The 21,009-nt window shown below is 40.7% G+C and overlaps 1 protein-coding gene across 1 annotated transcript in view; it reads left to right on the forward strand.

Annotated features, from left to right (window-relative positions):
* LOC103899489 (von Willebrand factor D and EGF domain-containing protein) overlaps window positions 1–21,009 on the forward strand; it is a 189,286-nt gene that overhangs the window by 93,121 nt on the left and 75,156 nt on the right. The window contains exons 12-15 of the mRNA XM_019472158.1: window positions 11,557–11,693; window positions 12,767–12,928; window positions 17,428–17,532; window positions 20,271–20,385. Of these exons, the coding sequence (XP_019327703.1) occupies window positions 11,557–11,693; window positions 12,767–12,928; window positions 17,428–17,532; window positions 20,271–20,385 (519 nt within the window). The remainder of the gene's footprint in view (window positions 1–11,556; window positions 11,694–12,766; window positions 12,929–17,427; window positions 17,533–20,270; window positions 20,386–21,009) is intronic.

The raw sequence follows: 21,009 nt of genomic DNA on the forward strand, positions 1-21,009 counted from the left end.
GTCCCCAAAACTGAGCCCTGGGGAACACCGCTCGTGACCGGACGCCAACTGGATTGAACTCCATTCACCACAACTCTCTGGGCCCGGCCGTCCAGCCGGTTTTTGACCCAGCGAAAAATATATATACAAAAATACAGAAACTGTATATCTATAAAAGTGCCTGATCTTGGAAATGCAACGTAAAGCAGATCTATACATCCAGCCAGAGGTCAGATCCCCTACAAGGAGAAACAAAATCTTAGGTCTGGCACGCCAATCACTCCGACATTATAATACTTAGAAAAGGTCAACTAGTTAATTCGGTACAGACAAACAAGAAAAGTATTAGTGTGAGCTTCACCTTTAGCTGTTCTTGATTTTTGACTTTTATTCACAACATTTTTTAAAGATATTTGCTTGTTTTTACATTTCATAGGCAGAAATGTTCTACATAGACAGCATGTGATGTAATACCTATTTGCAGGGGAAAGTACTACAGTATCACACAATAATGATGTGCTTCTTAAACAGCAGCTCAAAAGACTGGAAGGCCTCAGAACTGAAGTCCTGTTGACGTCACTAAAGCCAGGATTTCACACCAGAAAAGGCTATTAGAGATGAAGAATTAAGATCAATCTCAGAAATAAAGCTGTGTGTTCCAACGGGAACAGCTTGAGCCCCCTAACTGGCAGCTCAGGCGTCCTGACCTGGCTGGCAGCGCGCAGGCAATCAGCACTGTGCAAGCACAGGCGGGATAAGCCTTTGGGCTTTTGCACTAATAAGCAGAGGTTCTGTAGGAAGGGAAGAAAAGGAGGAGAAATTAAGAACTGAGTTAGGTTTCTGCAGGACATATAAAACTGCTGCCTCTTTCACTTTCTTTTAAAAGGACAGGACTGAAGAAACAGAAGAATGTGTGTTGAGTTTAGAAATGCTAACTCTTAAATGCCATTGTTAGGAAAAAGTTATTTTCCAGGAGAAGTTACATGAGTAATGAAGGAGAAGGCAACTCCTTTAGCTGGCCATATATCTTCCTATTAGCTCCAAAACAAATCTCCGTCTAATTTTCTCAGGCTGGAATTATAGGCATGAATTAAAACTCCCCCAAGATCAAGGAGGCGATCAACATAATTCAAATATCTTTTCCAAGGTCACCCAGTCTCAGCTGCACTGCCAATACATAATAATGTATCCTGCCACTGGTTTTGACCAGCACACACACACACAAAAAGATGGCCGTGCAGTGTTTTTAGGGATCAGAATACAACCCATAACGTATTTGGACTAATTTTAAATGAAAATATGTAGAAAGAGAGAAGATGCAAAGTGTGGTTTGCAGACAGGCTTACTCCTCTGCTCTGCCTGACTCCAACAGGAGCAGTCCAGGTGGCCAGAGCTATAATTATCCTCACATGAAAACTGCAATTTGGAGTTGAAAGGCACCTCTGAAATTTGGCAATGCTCCAGAAGCTTAGACTTTCTTAATGTTGCTTAACATTTCATAAACCCCCCCCAACACCTGTATAAGGTGCTTAAAATGTCATTACCACCTGTAATTAAATGCAGCATCCAATTACTGCAGATAGCAAATCAGGTTGGTGCTTACCGTTTGTATATATTGACCACATTGCTTATAAAAAAGAAATCGGGACTAGTAAAGCACACATAGAGGGATGTAATATGCATATTGTATGAAGCTCTAAAGAGCAATTACAAGATAAAAGGTAATGAGGAATAATAAGGACAAATTAGTTTCAGTGAAGTAATGACACTTGAAGTTTAAATTTCTATGTGGAAAGTTCTGGAAAAAAAAATAGCCAGCAAAGAAGTCAAAGAGAGCAAAAATGATGGTGAGAAGGTGAGAAGTTAACGCTTACCTAACACACTTACGGATATCCCATTTTCATATCAATAAATTTCAGTAGTGTTATTAAGAAGTTCTGTGAACCCAAGCGCATTTTCAGAGCTGTGAACCACAACCACACAGGTCCCTCAGACCCATCTACAACAGCAGTTACATGAATTACACTCTGGTTTTTTTAGACTGATCATATAGAACTTTCTGAATTTATCATACTGCTTTGGGCTGAGTCTTGTTCGTGTGCTCTAATTAAATAATATTAATTAAAGCACCAACTATTTAAAAAAATAAATTATACTGAGCGAAAGTATGGGGTCAGCTATTACAGCTCCTCAGGTGGGGTCTTCCGAACGAAGGTGTCTCTCCCCTATAGAGGAATAAGCTCAGAGCTTTAATCAGGCCAGTCATGCAAGTTGAGGATGAAATATGTATTATAGAAATCTCACCGTTTATATAATTGTGCTTTATTTTTAAGCTTAATTCCTGTTTTCAAGGACAAAACATGCAGGAGGCATTTAAAGAAAAGATTTAAATTGTTTCGAGATCCTCAGGTGAAAGGGGACAGAGTATTTCAGTTCTCTACATCAGTCTGCTTTGGAGATTTTGTATGGGAACATACTGACTTTGAAATAAATATGTTTCTCCCACTTCTATCAGTTCAGTGGTCTTTAAATTCCAGATCATGGTGCCATAATGATTATTTAAGGGCTGTTAGTCTGTCAAGTAAATGGATACTTTTTGGCACATGCAATATGTGTTTTGCCGACGTGATACATCACAACAGCGCAGACGGAGCCGTTAGGATGTATTGGGTCAATAGAAGCTCTCCATGCATAAATTAGACTCTACAAGTAAAAAATGCATACTAGACTTTTCAAAGAAAAATGGTCAATTTCTTAAATCACCAGGATTTCTACAAAGAAACTTACTACTCACTGTATGTAAAGGCGGGAGCCTCTGTCTCTGCCACCAGGCTGTGGTGCTGGTGTGACCAGAACTTCAAGGGAGAATTACATTTTATATCACCATAAGGGCCTCGGAAAGAGAGTTACCTGGAATTGTGGAATTTCTGTCTGATCCTCTCCACAGGAACTGACCAGGTTTTAAAATTTGTTTAGATTAGTAAAAAAAGAAAAGCACAACCAAGCTTTGGGCTAATGTGGCAAAACACTTTATATGGTAGTGAGGATGCAATACGCTTTAACAACTAATTGTATCAATTTTTCAAAATTGGATTTCAAAAGAGGAGTCAAACATGCTTGAGAGAACAGCAAACACCATACTTACTACTATTAAACTTTTCGAGCCAGAACAGAGTGCTATTACTATAAAAAAAAAGAAATTATTAAATGTCATTATTCTTTTAAAAAGCTTTTTTTCTTTTCATATAATAAGTCATTGGGCTTAACTCTCCTCTTCATTATAATACTTCCACTGACTTTGGTGGGCATAGTATTAGCAAGTCACGGTCACTATTACTTTGAGGAAGTTTACATTACCAAGAGAAAATTAGGTCTCTTTACAAATGCTCTTTTCTTTTTCCTTTTTTCTCATATTAAGTATTGCCTTTTCCATTCCACAATGTTGAGTTTTCTTATCTAGCCAACTGAGGGAGGTTTGAAAATTTCCTATGCCCCCGACGTTCCCTCGAATATGTACATGTTCACCAGACAACGGATGGACAGTAAGTGAGGCAGTGTTGTTATATTATAGTTTAGAAGGTAACTCAACTGTTTCTATCAAATACATTTTTCTCCAGTAATAATTTCTATAAAGCAGGGAACACTTCATGCAGATCTCTATATACTGTTGCGACATAAAACACACTTTAATATGCTGCTTCCATTCCACTGGGATTGCGTTTTTTACATAGAGCTTCAAGATATTAAGAATATATTCTTATTTCCTTCAAGCTGACATTAAAGAAGTTTCACTAAGATATCAATACTTTGTAAAAGAGGTTCTATATAACTTGAAAATTAAAACCTTTATTTTGAGACCTGTTATCTCCACTTAATATCATTTTTTTCCTCAGCTTACTGAATAATATTGGAAAATAGATAAAGAATAAATATGAAAATATATATTAAGCAATTCAAGATATTATTGGTTTCAGTTATTCAGCTTTTTATTAGTTAAACCAATTTATGATATAATACTGAATGCAAACTGATTTTAAAAAAAAAAAGTTTATTTACAAAATACTGTTTCTTTCTCCCAGTCATTTACAGAGGAGCGGTCCTCATCTGAGTGACCTATGAATCCTAATAATAATGGCATCTTATACGAATAAAATTATTCTGCAGTATCCACAGATCTGGGCCATAAAAATTTACACCAATTGTGGTGGGTTGACCCCGGCTGGACGCCAGGTGCCCACCAAAGCCGCTCTGTCACTGCCCTCCTCAGCTGGACAGAGGAGAGAAATATGACGACAGGCTCATGGGTCGAGATAAGGACAGGGAGATCACTCACCAATTACTGTCACAGGCAAAACAGACTCAACTTGGGGAAATTAACTTAATTTATTACCAATCAAATCAGAGTAGGATCATGAGAAATAAAACCAAATCTTAAAACACCTTCCCCCCACCCCTCCCTTCTTCCCGGGCTTAACTTTACTCCCGATTTTCTCTACCTCCTCCCCCTGAGCGGCGCAGGGGGACGGAGAATGGGGGTTGGGGTCAGTTCATCACACGTTGTCTCTGCCGCTCCTTCCTCCTCAAGGGGAGGACTCCTCACACTCTTCCCCTGCTCCAGCGTGGGTCCCTTCCATGGGGTGCAGTCCTTCAGGAACAGACTGCTCCAGCGTGGGCTTCCCATGGGGCCACAGCCTCCTTCGGGCACCCATGTGCTCCGACGTGGGGTCCTCCGTGGGCTGCAGGTGGATATCTGCTCCACCGTGGACCTCCACGGGCTGCAGGGGGACAGCCTGCCTCACCATGGTCTTCACCACGGGCTGCAGGGGAATCTCTGCTCCGGCACCTGCAGAGTTTTTTCTCTCACATATTTATTCTTGCTCCTCACTCCGGCTGCAGCTGCAGGTTTTTTTCCCCTTCTTAAATACATTATCACAGAGGCGCTACCACCATCACTGATGGGCTCGGCCTGGGCCAGCGGCGGGTCCATCTTGGAGCCGGTTGGCATTGGCTCTGTCGGACACAGGGGAAACTTCTAGCAGCTTCTCACAGAAGCCACCCCTGTATCCCCCCGCTACCAAAACCTTGCCACACAAACCCAATACACCAATATATTCTTTTCAGTCTAAAACCAAAGGTAGTATTAGTGGTCATAACTACAAACATAATTTTTTGAACTTAGCACTTACCTGCTTTTGAAAATATCACTCTCTTGCTTTTAGAACAAATGAACAGCTCCAACCACAAAAATTTTAGTAAGAAATACAAAATTTACATATGAAACATAGTTAAGAATCAAAAGAAAAAAATAATTGTGAACCTAACCTACCATTGATGCATCCCGACTGACACGTGTGTACTCCGTTTTATATTAATGGAGACAGATTTTTCCCAGTCACATAAAACAGATTTGTGGGTAATTCTCAGGGATTGACAAGCTTCATGCTAGTTTTGAAGCTTTTCTCCTTTTCATAGCAATTTTCGTTTACTTTTTGATGGTGCAGATGCAATAAACACACATCTGAAAATGCAAACATCAATACCAGCCTTAATCTACTGTTTTAACTCCCAGTTCTTTCCATTCAAAGCACAGACCTGGCCGAGCGGGAAGAGGGCTATTAGCTTGATAGTTACAAAGTCAATAGAAACCAAATTTTAAAAGGATATCAAATCCTCATGATAAGGGACATGGAAGGTTGCATGCTCAGTGATCCATACTATTCCCTGCAAATCAGATCAGGGAGATTAGTCTTCTCTGGTGATTAGTTTATTTGCTTTAATGCAAAGCAGTGAAAGCAGTTCAGTGAAACATGTAGCTAAACAAAACCATTTTCTGAAGTATATAGAATTAAATGCTAGAAAAGTTTACAAAATTATAGGTCTGATTTAAACTGACCAAAGCCAGACACTCCAGATGCATGCCTATAACTTCTTTACATCATGTTGTTTGCAGGCACCATGGGAAATTTCAGCCTTAAATCTTGTTAAATTCAAAACAAAACAAAAAGCCCTGAACAACCAACCTCCTTCTCCAAATACTCACACACACGCACGCATGATAAATAACGAATTCATGACAGTTTATGAGCTATAGAATTAAAACCTGAAAAACATTAAAAGGTCTGATTTAAACTGACCAAAGCTAAAAATTCAGAGCAAACTTATAACGCCATTATATCATGCTTTATGTTGTGTAAAGAGCCCACAATCTACCAGTACAGAATGTTCAACCAATTGTGAATAAAAACCCAAGTGTAATAACCAGAACTTATTCTAATTCACTAACTGTAACGATGAGAAAATTACTACAAACAACCAAGTGGATACAAGCGTGGACATAAGGACCATGGTGACACCCAGGAGCACCCTCATGCCCAAATCCCTTTGCGTGGCATCACTGCAGTCATTCGTGGGAAGCCACAAGATGCTGCCGGGGGTTCTGCCCTGAAGTGCCTTCGAGGGACTGAAACTGAGACCTGCTTTGGTATGCCAGTAAGCGCTATGAATGCGCAACAATATCTTACATTTTACCACCCATCCAGGCCATCTAGAAAAAAGGAAATATTCTATAGTTAACAGAGCACTTCTCTTCCCTTCTATTGCTAAAGTAAATTGCTAGCAAGCCTTTTAAAAATAGAAGGATCAAATAGACATAAAATGTCAGTGAGATTTCTAAAGCAAAAATAATCTCCCATATTGTCGCAGCACATGGATGCTTTCAGTGTGAAATTGAGCCAGTCCACTTCTCACATGCAGTGAGTACCTGCAAAACGCCTTTCCCATACTCTCCCAGGGCTGACTTCTGCAATCCGTCCTAGAGGGTACTACAGACCCTCAAAGCAGAAAACCAGGTTCACTCCATGTCAGCTAAAGATCATAGGTCTATAGTTCAGTACTGTGACAAACTCCGGTTTGAGAACTGGTTTTGGAAGCAGGGACAAACACGGTCTTCATCTAGAAGCCAGGGAGGTCAGTGACGTCCAGCAAACAGCATATATCTGCTAATACTTTTTCTTAGGGAGGATTTTCAAATGAGCTTTGGGTTATGGATACCATGAGTTCCAGAATAATGCATTCAATAACTGTGAATACGACCGCTGAAATAACCCTACATACAAAACAAAGAAATACAATATTTGTGCATGTATTTGAATGGAGGAAGATTCAGACTTGCTCTGTCCAAGCTGTGAGATAACTAAACATCAGTCTGCTCTGATCCAGAACCCTCATAGCTGCAATAGCCAGCTGTCCACAACCACGCCAGCAAGCTCTGGCACAGCAGCTCGCTCAACCAGCTAAATGATTTCAAAGATAGGGCAATTGGACAATATGAACAATTTTCTTTTGCACTTCAGCAAAGCTGTGACCATACGCAGCGCTTATGATCTGGTTCTTGATTTGCTTTTCATGACCTAGGTTGCTTATTTATCATCGTGATCAAGAAAAGCAGGGCAGACCATTTCCTTCTCTTTATTTGAACAAAATTCTTGCCAGTTTTAATTTCAGGTCTGCTGCTCCAGCCCAAAGTTGCATGCATAGCTTTCAAACACTGCAGAAGAATGTTTATTTGTACTAGGATATTTTTCTAATCAAAAGTGGAAACCCAACATGAACCATATCTATCTGCCAGTAAGACTTCAGTAAGTGTAGTTTTGCAAGATTCTTGATTTTGTGTCAACTGTCCCCATTTTATTTCTACATCTGTGTTATGTATTATTTACATAATACACTACAACAAATATCTATAAAACCAATTCTGTATTTATGAAGGGTTTTTTAAGTCTATTATATAGCCTGTACTCCTTGTCAGGTTTGACTCATGTAAATGCTTTACAGAAAGAAACAGCACTGTCAGCACTGTCAGTGAGGTGAACTTACTATTTTTTCCTGCAAATTCCTACCAGGGGTAAAGCAGAGGGACCGAGAGGGTCCCTGCCTGTCGAGGGATGCACAACAAGCTTTGCAAACCAAACAGGACAGACCCCTTACCTCTGTCTAGTCGCCTGAGGTCCGGCGGCCTTTTAGATGCAACCTTCAAGTCCAGACTTCTCTCTACTTTTTATTCCAAGACAGTTTTATTAAAACTCAAGATTGTCCTACTTTTTTCCCCAACATCTTCTGCTGTTCATCAGTGTCCGAGTGCAATGCTCTGCCAGGTGACAGACACATTTCAGGTGTGTTTACCTGGTGTGTGTGCAGACCAGGCATTAGGAATGCATCGAGGTGCCCGTGCCTGTGGATGTGAACACACAGCTCCTTAAGTCCTCCTCCATAACGTGGCTGCACCCTGCCACCCCCCTGAGCCCCAGGTGCTACCCTGAGCTTCACTTTTTAATCTACCAGTAAAACTCAAAGTACATTTTTGGCCTATGGGCCATACAGAGAAAAGAAGGAGGATGTTCTGTCCCGAATTTTGTTATATTGTGGCATTCACACTCCTAAACATAAATTATTAATGTTCAAACAGACCATGCTTTTGACAAGCTTGTTCCATGCACTGCCTGATTTCCTGCCGATTTCTCTCCTGCCTCTTTCACTTGCCCCTCCACAGACATCAGACATCCACCCCAGGTCTCCACAACATCCAGTTTCTCTGGATATATGTACTTTAGGACTTTACTCTCACCTTTGTGATATTTCCCAGCTCTTTCCTTTGGTCCAGTCTCCCGCTGAACTATTTGCAGCTCTTTCGCTAAGGTTTTTCAGGCTTTCCAATATTTCCTTCTCACGTCTCCACCTCTCTGGCCCGTGAGCGTATGCCGTGCACAGGCTTATTAACTACTCACCCACTAACATGGGGAGCGATGAACAACAGCCAAACCTTGATTGTGTTTCCCCCAGCAAGAGCAGGATCTGTATGGCTGAGTATCCAGCTACCGACCGTCATGAGACTTTTCCAAAGCTGATGTCATTGACATTTCACCTTCCACGTTTGGCTGAAACTGGCTAATGTATGCCAAAACTAGAAGGCAAAGACAGACAGAAAACCACATTGAAAACAAATGCCTGAAATTCCTACACCCATTAAATGTGATATCTCATTTTAAAAACCAGTTAGGTAAATAAAATGACCATTTTCAAAAGGAGTGTACTGCCTATACTGAGGTCTGAGGTCTAAGGTCTGAACTTCAGCATCCATTTGTTTAAAAATGAGTCATTATAATTACTTTCATTTTCCATCAGATTTTCTCCCTCTTCTTCCTCTCTTCCCACCCCCCCCCGCGAAAGGCCTTGGTAAAAATCTGCATGGGGACTCCACCACCTCCTCAGTACCACATTTCAGCTGGCCAGAAATAAAGGGATGGAGCATTAAATTAAATATGGTCTCCCACACAGCCGTGCTGTGTATTCCTCCCTTTAGAGCACTCCCAGCCGAATCAGGCAGTGCATGGCATGGCCGGCTGAGGTAACAGAAAAAAGCCCACTTGAACAACAACTCAGTCCCCTCCTTCTTCCCCACCTTCATCAAACTACAGAAAATAGAAGGCGCATCTTTCTTCCATGAACTTTTCACCCATTTCATCAGAAAAAAAACAACTCATTTTCATCCCAATTAACCCATAACATGGCAAGTCTTGAGAGAAGATATCCAAAGCATATATGGGAACATATTTCCTCCAGATTTAGATCAATTTAAAGATGCTGCACAAAAGTGCGTACAGAATAGTTTGAGAGAAATAAATACGAACTGCCATGCCGATGCTGTAAGCCATTTCAAAAAGCACTGGGGCTGGACAATCCTGCCCTGGCCCTGACACAATGGTGCCGCAGTAGTGTCAGGATTCTCATAAAGATGTAAGGAAACCCTCGGGGAAGCACGCGGGGCTCATCGACAAGCAACCAACCTGCGAGTGCCTTCCTGGAAGAGGAACGGCTGCAGGAGCACACTCCTGTGCCTCACTCCTTCCCAGGCTATGAGATTTTACTTCACCCACAGAAGCCTGAAAATCTGCAATGATAATGAAAATGTTAATGCAACCCCAGGTACCTCAGTACTAGTGGGGCTAACTATTAAAATCTCATGAAAAACATAATGAAGCATTTTTTTTTTTTTTAATTTTTATGCACTAACCACAGAAGAAGGCAATTTATCAAAACCATTCACTACATCTGACTAATAGTTTTGTACATTATAGGAATCCACAACTAACTGATGAATGCTGATAAGATGTAAACCATTTCTCTTCCTGTAAATATCGCAAAGTGTCCAACAGTGCTGCTAATACTGTTGCAATAAAATCAATAAAAAAAAATAAAAGAAAGAAAAGCTAAAAGCATTTCAGAAGTACAGGAAAAGTCTTTCCACTATTTTTCACATTTATGTTGCTTTCCTTCCTCTCCCTGGAAAAACGAGAGTCATGCAGCTATGTTGTTACGGGCTGCAATCTGGTGGGATCGCAGTGTTTAAACCACATTCATCCTAGTTACAGCTTAAATGGCAGAGCCCTAAAGGAACAGCAAGGTACTGGGGAAGGTTATCAGCTCACCTCAGGGCGTTTTGCCCCTCGAATCAGAGCTGAACCAATGTACCATTAAAATATTAGGCGACACAGAGCTTCTGTTTTAGATAAGCTACAGCTCAGAGAAAACTGATGGGCAATATTGCTTTGCCAGCGCAGTGGTGATGGGGCAGGGAAGAGGAAAAGCTAAGCAGCTTCTCCCTGCCACGTAACAGAGAAAACAGCTTGCACTACACTGTGCTGGTGCCAATGTAAATATCTGCCCAATTATATTTCTTCTAAAGATGTGAATTCTGCCATCCAATGGACTTGCATTTTGACTCTGTAAAAATAACCCCAACATGAAAGCAATGAGCAATTTTAAATGGTGAATACCTAAAGTACAACAGAGCACAAATGAACCTTTACCTGAGAATCATAAAACATTTTAAAAACAGTAATGGGTGAAATTCAACCTTGTAAGGGGGGCAGCACTTAAAGCTCTGCTTAAGGCCTCAAAATACGACTTAAGTGAAACTTAGCTGGTGCATGACATTTGTGCTGACACTGTGCAGAGCTAAGTGCCACTCATTAATGACTTAACCCTCGCAAGTAAGCATTCCTTTGAGGATCATTACTTTTCTTGCATCCATATCTTTTGAAAAAAAAAGGACTGTCTTTTGCACTGCTGTTTCACATTATGAGGAGCCTGGTGGCATGGTCATCTTCAGATATTTCCACTTCTCGTTCTCATACTTCTCTACGCTATGGCATGACACCCTGTCCTCTCAGCTGTGCTCCCGTCCTGTTACTTGGGTCAGCAGAAGTATTACCACTGGAGACCTTTTAACATGAAGCCGCAGCTTCAGTTAATTGATTCCACGAGCGGTATAATGCTCACTGATACATCTTGCAGCACTGAGCACACAGGACAATTATTCAATGGAGGTTTCCTGCTTCCCGTTTTGACAACTGCTGCTCCTCTTTTCAAGAGAAATTCACAGGGAAGCAAGGAAGACCCCAAGGAAAAGAATTAAACCAAAACAACCGGGAACAACAACAACAAAATCTCTGATAAACCAGAACAGAACAGCATGTAAGTGCTACTCTCTAAAGCTTTGTATCTATCTCACCCTTTCAGAGCAAGCTTTGGAAATCACAGGCTTAGAGAATGGGGGCCTCTGTGACGTCCGAGCCTCCGACTGCACCAGGATCCGGGTGTTCGGCCTCGGCTTCAAAGAGTCGCCCAACCTGCACTGCGAGGTCACCAGATTACTTGTAAGCAACTTCCCATGGGCTCATAAAGTATTGATGATACAGTCAAACTTTGACGTGTTTATATTAAAGTCTTTTACGCTCAACCGTGCTAAGTACCACCATCTCTCACTACCACAGAGGGGTGTAAATACCTTCAAAACCCATTGCCAATATGTTTGCTACGAGCGAGGGGAGCTGAAGAGGCTCAGCCCTTTCCAGGACTGGTTCCTTGGAAATGCACAGCTATGCGTTCTTACTAATTTTCTCTGTGGGGTTTTGTTTAACTCTTGTTTGGTTCAGCTGCACTGTAGTCCAGTGAAGCCTGAAATCACAATATTATTTCTCATTTTGTGCATCTGGAATGGGTCCCCTTGGTTGTTTTCCTAAACACATCTGAATGCTAAGTTTTGTGGTTAAATATAAGGTTTCCTCAACATAGTTAGAGAGGCTGTTATTTGAATTTTCTTAGCTTGATACCAAATCAGAAGTTTTAATGAGTATTAAACCCATCTCTTCTGCTAACGCTATAATTTCATTATAAACAACTATACACAGGCAATGCTAGGACGGAATTATATGGTGTGCCAGCATACTCAGATATGAAGTGTTTGATTCATCTCATCAATCCACCTCATAAAAGACCTTCAGCCTGGTTCCCATTCAGTGCTAACACGCTAATGAGGCACAGCGGAGATTTGCCTACCGTGCCCGCTTAGGGCTCCGTAGGGTCTTAACAAGCAGTGATGTCTTGTGGAGCTGATCTGGACAGGTAGCTGACATCACCTTCAGGGAGCAACGAGCTGGCTGCTGAGCTCCAGGAGCAAGCACAAAGTTGCTCCACCACATTACCCTGTCTCATCCGAGCCGCTCATCCCAAGCGCAGACCACAGCACTTCCTAAATCAATAGACCACTTGCACGCATAGATGAGCATGGCTTGCTCTTTACTGTGGCTATAGTAACAGCATCATTTCTTTTAAATAAACCATCTGGAAATGCCTCATATTATTAATTAGAAATATAAACATATGTTGACAACTGGAATTTCTTCATATGAGCCTTCAGTTTCTGCACTCTCCTTCTGTTTTACCGTAGCATCTCAATGGCGAATGGATATCAAGAGAACAAGAAACCACAAAAGCAGATTTTCTCAGCTCTGAAGCTGTTGACTGCCAGATTCCTCTCCTGAACATCACAGAGACAGAGGCTGTGCACTTTGTGGCTGGTGACGAGCCGTTCGCAAGATGGCAAGTGAAAGTAGGAATTTCTTATGTTTCTAAGAAATGATTTAGAAGAAGCAAATCAGTTGTCATGGTAAATTAAAATGCAAAGCACAATTTGCTTCCCTTCAGAAATGAAAGTGCCTGTAGAAATACTCACATTAATGTCATGTAGGGGGAAAAAAGAACCCCATCAACCAAAACAATATGAGTTAAAAACAGCTGTCTTTGTAGGCAATCTGAAAGTGCAAATTACAATCACTTCTCCAGGTAATCACCTGAGATTGATGCAGTTGTACTAATCAATTGTTAATCATTAGTATTTCATTTCTGGAAACCCCAGCTCAAACTCCTGATTAGGCAGCAAGTATAAGACAGCTTTGACTCCCTGGCTGCAAGGTTGATGCTTGCGCAGTGCAGGAGCAGAGCACTGGCTGGCTCCTGGGCAGCAGGTGAGGGCTGGCATGGCGTGAGCAGAGATGTCATGGTCACGGTCATGGTCTTGAATGACTGCAGGAAGAAACGTGTGCAGTACCTGCTCATGCCAGCTTCTCCACTGCGGTTTTAGCCCTTTTTGTTCACAAAATGATACCTACTTTCTAAATATTTCCAGGAAATCAGTGCCCTACTGACTCTGCGCCTGCTACCCTTGGTCTTGCTCTCAACCTGGATGGTATTTTCTGCAGATTGGTTGGTTTTTTTAAGACTGAGATCATTTAAAGGCTCCATAGCTGAGAAAAATATATTGCCATGGTAGAAAGACTGCAGATGTGCTTTGAAAATTGCAGCATGTAAAAATGAAAAGCATAAAACACTCACTTCACTGCGGTGTTACTGCCTGTCCTGCACCCCACAGCTGTCTGTACCCCAGACTGGGGACATATGCTGCCATGTAGCTTAGGCAAAACAGAAAGATGTTTGGCGGTGCACGTTTTCTATCTGGTAATTTATTTTAAATAGATAGGGATTTGTGTTTTAAGAGGTTGGTGTAAGATCTCTGTGGGAGCAGAACTTGACCGTCGGATAGATAGGGATTCCTTGAACCTTCCTTCTGGAGATCAAGCCATCAGAGTGGGCAGACACCGAGGCTGAACCAGGAGGGCAGTTCCTCTTCTTAGGGCTCCAAAATTTCTCTAAGGAGATACTGAAGTCCGTCAACTGTGAGATGAAATGTCGCCTCATGGTGGAAGGATCCGAGACGGAGACACCCTTGAGTTTCCTGGCCCAAGAGGACAGCTAACATTTTTGCACGTGCACAGAGCCATTTCTCCAGTGTAACTAGGATAGCTTCCTTGCAGCTCAGGTGTATTACTATACAGTTTGCTTTCAAGTGCTGCCTTTCAGCCCTAAGGAGGTCTGTACCATTTTTCTTATTTTTCCTCCCAAAACACATGTAGAATGTCTCTTTCCTTGCACTTGAGTTCAAGAAAACCTCTGCACCTGTAAGCCTTCTGTCCCTTCCCTCTCCTTCAAACCCTGCAGAAAAAAAACAGGTTCATGGCTATGCAGTGAACGGACAATTAAATCGCCTCAGTCCGGCCCGACCGGCTGCATGTGAATCCTAGTTCTCCTGTGGATCTTTTTGCTGAAGGAATTGGGAAGGCAGAGCTCAGCGCTCGGTTTCAAAGGCAGCTGGCCTTACACGGCAGCACAGAGAACAAAACGATGGAGCTTTTCAACACAAAAAATGATTTGAAACTAATTCCACAGATGTTCAAAAATTTGTGCTCTGGAAAATTCCTGACAAGACTTACTGTAACATTGATCTTCTGGGTTATGTTAATAGATACTTTTTAAAATGTAGGTAAAAGATTTTTCAGAACCAAAAATCAAAACAATTCTTTCTGGAAATATCACTGTTTAATATTTTCATAATCTCTCTCCCCTCCCAACTCAAATTTCAGAGGAATCAGCAAAGTTTCATATAAGCTTTTTTCCCCACCAACGTTGGGGGCACGGGGGCTTGACAAGCTCTTCTCAGTGTTCTTTCATTTTATCTGCTCTTGTATTCATGTTTCAGATTTTGCTCATTCTTTCCATGACATGCTGCCGAACGTAGATAAGAAAGTACAAGGGGCTACACCAGAGCGTTTGGTATAATTAGTTTAGATATCAAAATACAAACTCCTACTTGGGCAGCAGATGACTTGGGCTGTCCACACAGATGCCTGGGTGAAGAGGTGAAAGAGCTTGGCAGGCACTTATCTAATTTGGGAAGCAGGTCTCTCGTTTATCCTCAATTTATTATCATTGCCTGTATTTGTCAAGAGCAGAAAAAATAAATGTTAAAAAGTCAGTGAGGCAGAAACCGAATTTGAATTCAGCAAGTTTTTACAGCTTTCATTTACAAACATTCATACAAGTCAAATTGTATGTAGATTACGAGTGATACAAATAGCCAAGATTGTTTCATGATGAATGAAATACTTCAGGCAGAAGTGACAGATTTCCTGATTGTCCTGACTGCTTATCCAGAAGAAGTGGCTCTTTCTTTCCAGACGATACGTAAGTTCAAGCAATCAAGGCATAACTCTAACCGTGCCTTTGGCTTTTAAGGGCCAACCGAATTTGAAGAGAGGTTTGCTCAGCTTAGGTCTCATTGAAGTATTTGTCTAATCACTAAGGTGACTAATGGAAAAGCAATTAAAATAGCTATAAAACAACCCAATTCTAAAAAGACACCAAAATGGATGTTTACAATAGAATGCAGAAAAAAATACAGCTTAAAAAAAAAATCAAATTGGCAAGAGTTACATTTCACTCAAAATGCTCACTCCAGACAGAACAATTAGTGCAATTTCATAGCTTTTTGTATTTTTCTCTGTCTACCCATTTCATCACCCATTATTAGTGCACTGGTATTGAGACAACATTGGAAGCTCTGGTAAAAGAATGAAATGAAATGTAAATTGCATTAGGAATAATATATTCTTAATGGAAGTCTTGGTGCCGATAAGTACTGTCTTTCAGTGAAGAGCAGGTCTTGAGGGGGGGTTGCCTTTTTAATTTTTTTCTCCTTTCAAACTGCAGCATAAGTTCTTTACTTCTTTTAAAAGAGTTTTTACCTTTAGCATAACACACAATATCTAACATCTTGACTGACTATGATGCACAGGATTTTTTTTTTTCCCCTTAAAGTTATACCAATTAATTTTACTTCAATTTACATTAGTCCAAAGAAGTTGTCTCTCTTTCACAATTTCAAATTGTGAATACCCATGAATACTGCCTGTTTACCTCCTTGTGTTGGTTTCTGCAGAAACAAAGGCTCTTAGCTCGCAGTGCATTTTGAGCTGAGAACCGTCACAGGTGAAATTGTGGGAGTATCTACCGTATTATGTTCCACGAGCTTTCAGATCATTCTTAGTGAACTTATGATAATTGATGCTTTTTATGAAACATATTAAAGTAATTTTTACTCTGTGCACTTCCAGTTATCTTTGTTCAATTTAACATACATTCTTTCCGTGAACTGAAATAGCATATTAATTGATCAAAAACTTTATGCTCTTGACCTTGTAAAAGTCCTTTGTAAAGGGACTGAGGATGTTTCAGCTTCAGGGTCACGGGAGAGATGGAGGAGGGCTTGGGGGTTGTTTTTATAGCAAGAGGACAGAAGGGGTACCTGACCGATCCAAAGCAAAGGCCTTGTTAGATCTGCTGAACAGCGGCTTTAGTTTGACTGTGGGAAGCCGAAACCTAAAAAATATCTGACAGAAAGGGCTTTGCTTTCCTGCTGGTGTTCATCAGTGTTTACAGCATGGCTTTCAGCAGTATTTTGGGGTCCTTTTTAACTTTCACACGTCTCAAGAGGTGTCACAATGCTTTCTCAAAAGTTAAGCTGTTCCACACTACTCTGGTGTCTTTTCATTTTTATTGCAGAAAAATTAAAATATAAACTCACTTAACCCTTCCTTATTGTGTAAGCATTCATATACGAAAATTGCCATGCTAACTGAAGGCTTTCTAAATTACCTACATGTACAGGAAACTGTGAGCTGGGACAGGGGGTGCCTGTTCTTCTAATGTACCTTCCTATGGAAATGGGACTGTTGCCGTCTGGTGTTAGCCACTCTAGCCCTTTTTTTTAAGGTTAATTTAAAATCACCTAAATAATATGCATTCTCTTTTTTTTTTTTTTTTTTTGTTTTACCCCAAGGAGTTTACTTACCGGTTTGCCATTAGTAAGAAAGTGGTCTTAATTTCTTTTCACAACTCCTTGAAAGACACCCTTGTAGTACCTGAGTACCTGTGCAGTTTCCATAAAGGTTTTTCCCTCAGAAAAAAAAAAACTTAACAGCAAACAGAGAAGTTGAATGCCAGCTGAGCCAAAAGATCTTTTGGTTATTAATGAATAGTTTCCAGTTTGGAGCATTAAGCAATTTGTTAGCTTGCAGTAGAGCCACTCGCAAGTGGTTTAATTAATCTTGCTGGCAAGCATCCAGTTCAAGGGGGCAATGGTATATGCTCCAAAATGAGCAGACAGTCTCCATATGGAACATTATTACTTATAAGGATGATTTTTGTATCATTTAGATCACTAACGATGGCTTCCAGTACAGTAATTCCAGAGTGCTGACCCTGTACGACGCAGTCTGCCAGGCCTGCCGATTCCATCCAACCGGACTTTGTAAATTAAAGGTAATTTAAAGAGCATAAAGGTTTAATATGGATCGTTCATCTCTTCCTTAGCCCCCTCCCTCCCTTTGATGTACTGCGTGTAATAACTGCTTTAGAAGAAGAAGATCTATTTCATAGGTCAGCTGCACAGCCTAACACTTTTTTTCCTCTCTTTCACAGTCTCCTGTGTGATTTTTTTTTTTTTTTTTTTTCATATTTACATGGGGTATGAATACCTGATAGAGCATGCTTTATGATGGAACTTTCTCGGACAGACACTTCCAGAAAGACCATGGTTGACAATATTTATACTTTGCAGCTGTTGATGGAAGTAAATAAGACTGAGGAGTGTCCCCTGAAAGGCAGCTTAACTTCACTTTTGAAGTGTCTCTGCTAGTAAGCTATTATACCTCTCCCAGCCCGTTTGGCGAGGGCACTGTAACTGTAAGGTATATCATTTCTATACCCATTTTCTGCCTTAGCAAGAGGTATACTAAGATGCATGTTATACAGTTTTTGTCGTGTGAAAACACCCTTGAGAGAACATAAAACATTCTTGCTTACATTAAACACTGCTAAGTATAAACATATAGTACCTTGACAGTTTCAAAACCGTAATCAAAAGTCTAGTGCTACGTTTTCAACTGCCAACGTGCTAGGAACTGCCTGGAGAGCACTAGAACCCTCTGTTTTCCTGTGGACTTATTAGTGTAACATCCCCCATCCCTTAAAAAAGAGCTTCCCTGCTCTTATTTTCTAGAGAGCTGCATTAGACTGTTTCCTGTTTTTTCATTGGGACTTCAAAAGAAACTTTTGGAGGGTATTGGGTGGGATATTTGAAGGTGCTGATCCCGCTTTCCTACCCTGAGGCAAGTATGAATGAATAGGAGACCACCAGTCTGCATTTTTATAAAATGAAGCTTAATCAGAGATATCTTAACTCATTTGCCTCACTGTTCTCATTAACACTAATGGGAAAATACAGTTTTCAAACTTGCATTGATTGCAAGAACATAGCAGTTACCAAAATAAAACAAAAGTTCACATTTTTTCAAATAAATCGGTGAATAGAAATTACTTTATGGGCCCAAATGGGGACAAAACCACTTAAATTTCAGATTAAAATAATTGTGTCAGAACCATTTCAATTAAAGCTAGGGTGGGTTTTTTTTTGTCAAAGACTTTCCTTATTCGTACATTTTTGAAACTCAGAAATATATATGTTTTCTCAATATGCTGGTGTTCTCTAGGTATTATAATAATTTCTATCCTAAGATGCTTCAAGGGACTATTTGAACTAGGCTTCCAATTGCATCAGACCACATTCTAATTACCCCTCTTATCATATTACTTTGTAATACCTAAATTGCTTTCAGAAAAGGTGTTTCAATTAGAGGACACTTTATATCAGGCCATTTCACATTCTGTGTTCTTCTTTTATGGAGCCCATTCTGTACCACACTATCACATCAGAAAAAAGCATCTTTTTCATCAGAACATCAAGCCTTTGAAAACAACAATGTAATAAAATCTAATTAACATCCAGATTTTAATGTTGAAGATCTGTCATGTTCTACCATGTCGGGGCAATTATGAGAGTCCATTTTGTGTCTCTACCTTACCCATTACTCTTAAAGTGGTATTATTTAAAATATTGACTAATATACTTTGCAAAAGAAGTTTGAGAAACTAATAAAGCAGTAGATAGAAACCACAAGGCCAGTAACGGGACACTCACGAGCCTCAGAAAAGCGATGTGTATTCAAAGGAAGGAAAAGGAAAAATGTCTTTGGTCCTGGTAGCTTCTCCCTCCTGCTGTCCCACTGTAGCGGCGACATCCCCCATGTTCCCAACAGCACCCCATGTTTTGCTGGGAATCTGCAGTGTCAGATAAAGTCGCATCTGCAGGTGTGCCCCAACACAGGCTACAAGCAAAAGGCACAACTCTGCCATAGGACCTTCCCGTGGCGTAGATGTTTAATTACATCTGTTAATTATGTCCCTGAGTTCGCTTCTCAGACAACCCAAAATGTCTTCAGCCCACGTGGAAGCCACAGGGCCTCCCTGGCCCTGGTGGCCACCCTAACTAGGAGAGGACCAGGTTGGCCTCAAAGGCTGCTGTGCCCACATTGCGTCACATGAACTTCTGCTGGGATGTTCTGCCCAACCTCGGCACTATAGACGTGTTTAGCTGTTGCTTACAACTATCTCATGGAAGCCTAAAATCTAACGTAATTCTTTAGTCTGCTTTTATATCATTGCCTTTTCATATTTTTATGAAGAACCTCCAGAAATAATTAAGTTATCAGAACAGCATTCCAAAATTTCAAACAGAGCTTTTATCCAATCTCAGTTTTTGTTAGTCTCATGGAGCTCGCTTTTGAGCGTTACCTAATAAACATCATATTAGTAGTCACAGCTGGGAATAATGATCACATACACTACATAAGTGTGCAAATGAAAAAAAAAGAATCACATTCTGTTGCATTCATCTATGATGACAAGCAACATCGCATGTTGCCTAAGCTAAAACATTCAAAGCTACAAGGATCTCAAACCGAAACTGGAAAACTTTCATGTCTTGTTTTCTCCCTGTTGGGAGAAAGTACCAGCATTTCAGTTGCTACTATTTTATTGTTTCAAGAGACAAGTGAGTTTCTGCTTATCTCCGGAAATTATTAACTGCTAATTTCTTATCTATCTTATTTCTTTTTTCCTTACCTCCACCTCCCATCCATTTTTATTTCCTTTTTTTGCAGGAAAATACTTGTAATATAGATGGACTTTGCTATGGTGAAGGAGAGTCAAGCCCTACCAGTCCTTGCCTTCTCTGTGAACCTGACATTTCTGAGTTCACCTGGTCTATTAATGAAAGTAAGACAGTTTTTTCTAAGATTTAGAAGCACTTGGCTGGGAATTTATGACTCGGTCTATGAAATACATGGTTCCTTCATTTGGCTAACATGAATCTATCCTGCACAATAGTGCATGTGGACTGTTTGCAATGGGAATAATTGGGTGCACCAGAAATGCAGACTGACCAGAAGCAGACAGTGCTCCACTGTGTGCGCTATGCATCTGGGCACGTATCTTGTTCTGGCCGAAACCTGACAAATCTCAAATTAATAAAACCAAAATAACACCTGAAAATGTAATTGCTCATATGCCAGTGCCCCATGCAGTACCCAAGTCTGTCAGATAAAGGTGATGGACCCTAAATACATCTGTAATCATCTCACAGGTACGAATTTTTAAGGGAACAATTTGGGGAAAACACTGCTTTTAAAACACTAGTGTATATTTTTGGTATCTGGAAGAATTGTTTTCTTTCCCTGAGCCAAATCCTATGAAATGCCACACAAAAGACCTTGCCTTGGCAGGGAGTCTAAGTGATAGGCATCAGCCACTCATTATTAGTCACACCAGGAGAAGCGCTGGAGCTGAGTAATGCAGCCCGATCTGCCCCCTGTATAACAACCAGCGCCACTAAGAAAAGGC

The sequence above is a fragment of the Aptenodytes forsteri genome, unplaced genomic scaffold (assembly GCF_000699145.1).
Source record: "Aptenodytes forsteri isolate BGI_AS27 unplaced genomic scaffold, ASM69914v1 Scaffold11, whole genome shotgun sequence".
In the NCBI taxonomy this organism is placed as follows: Eukaryota; Metazoa; Chordata; class Aves; order Sphenisciformes; family Spheniscidae; genus Aptenodytes; species Aptenodytes forsteri.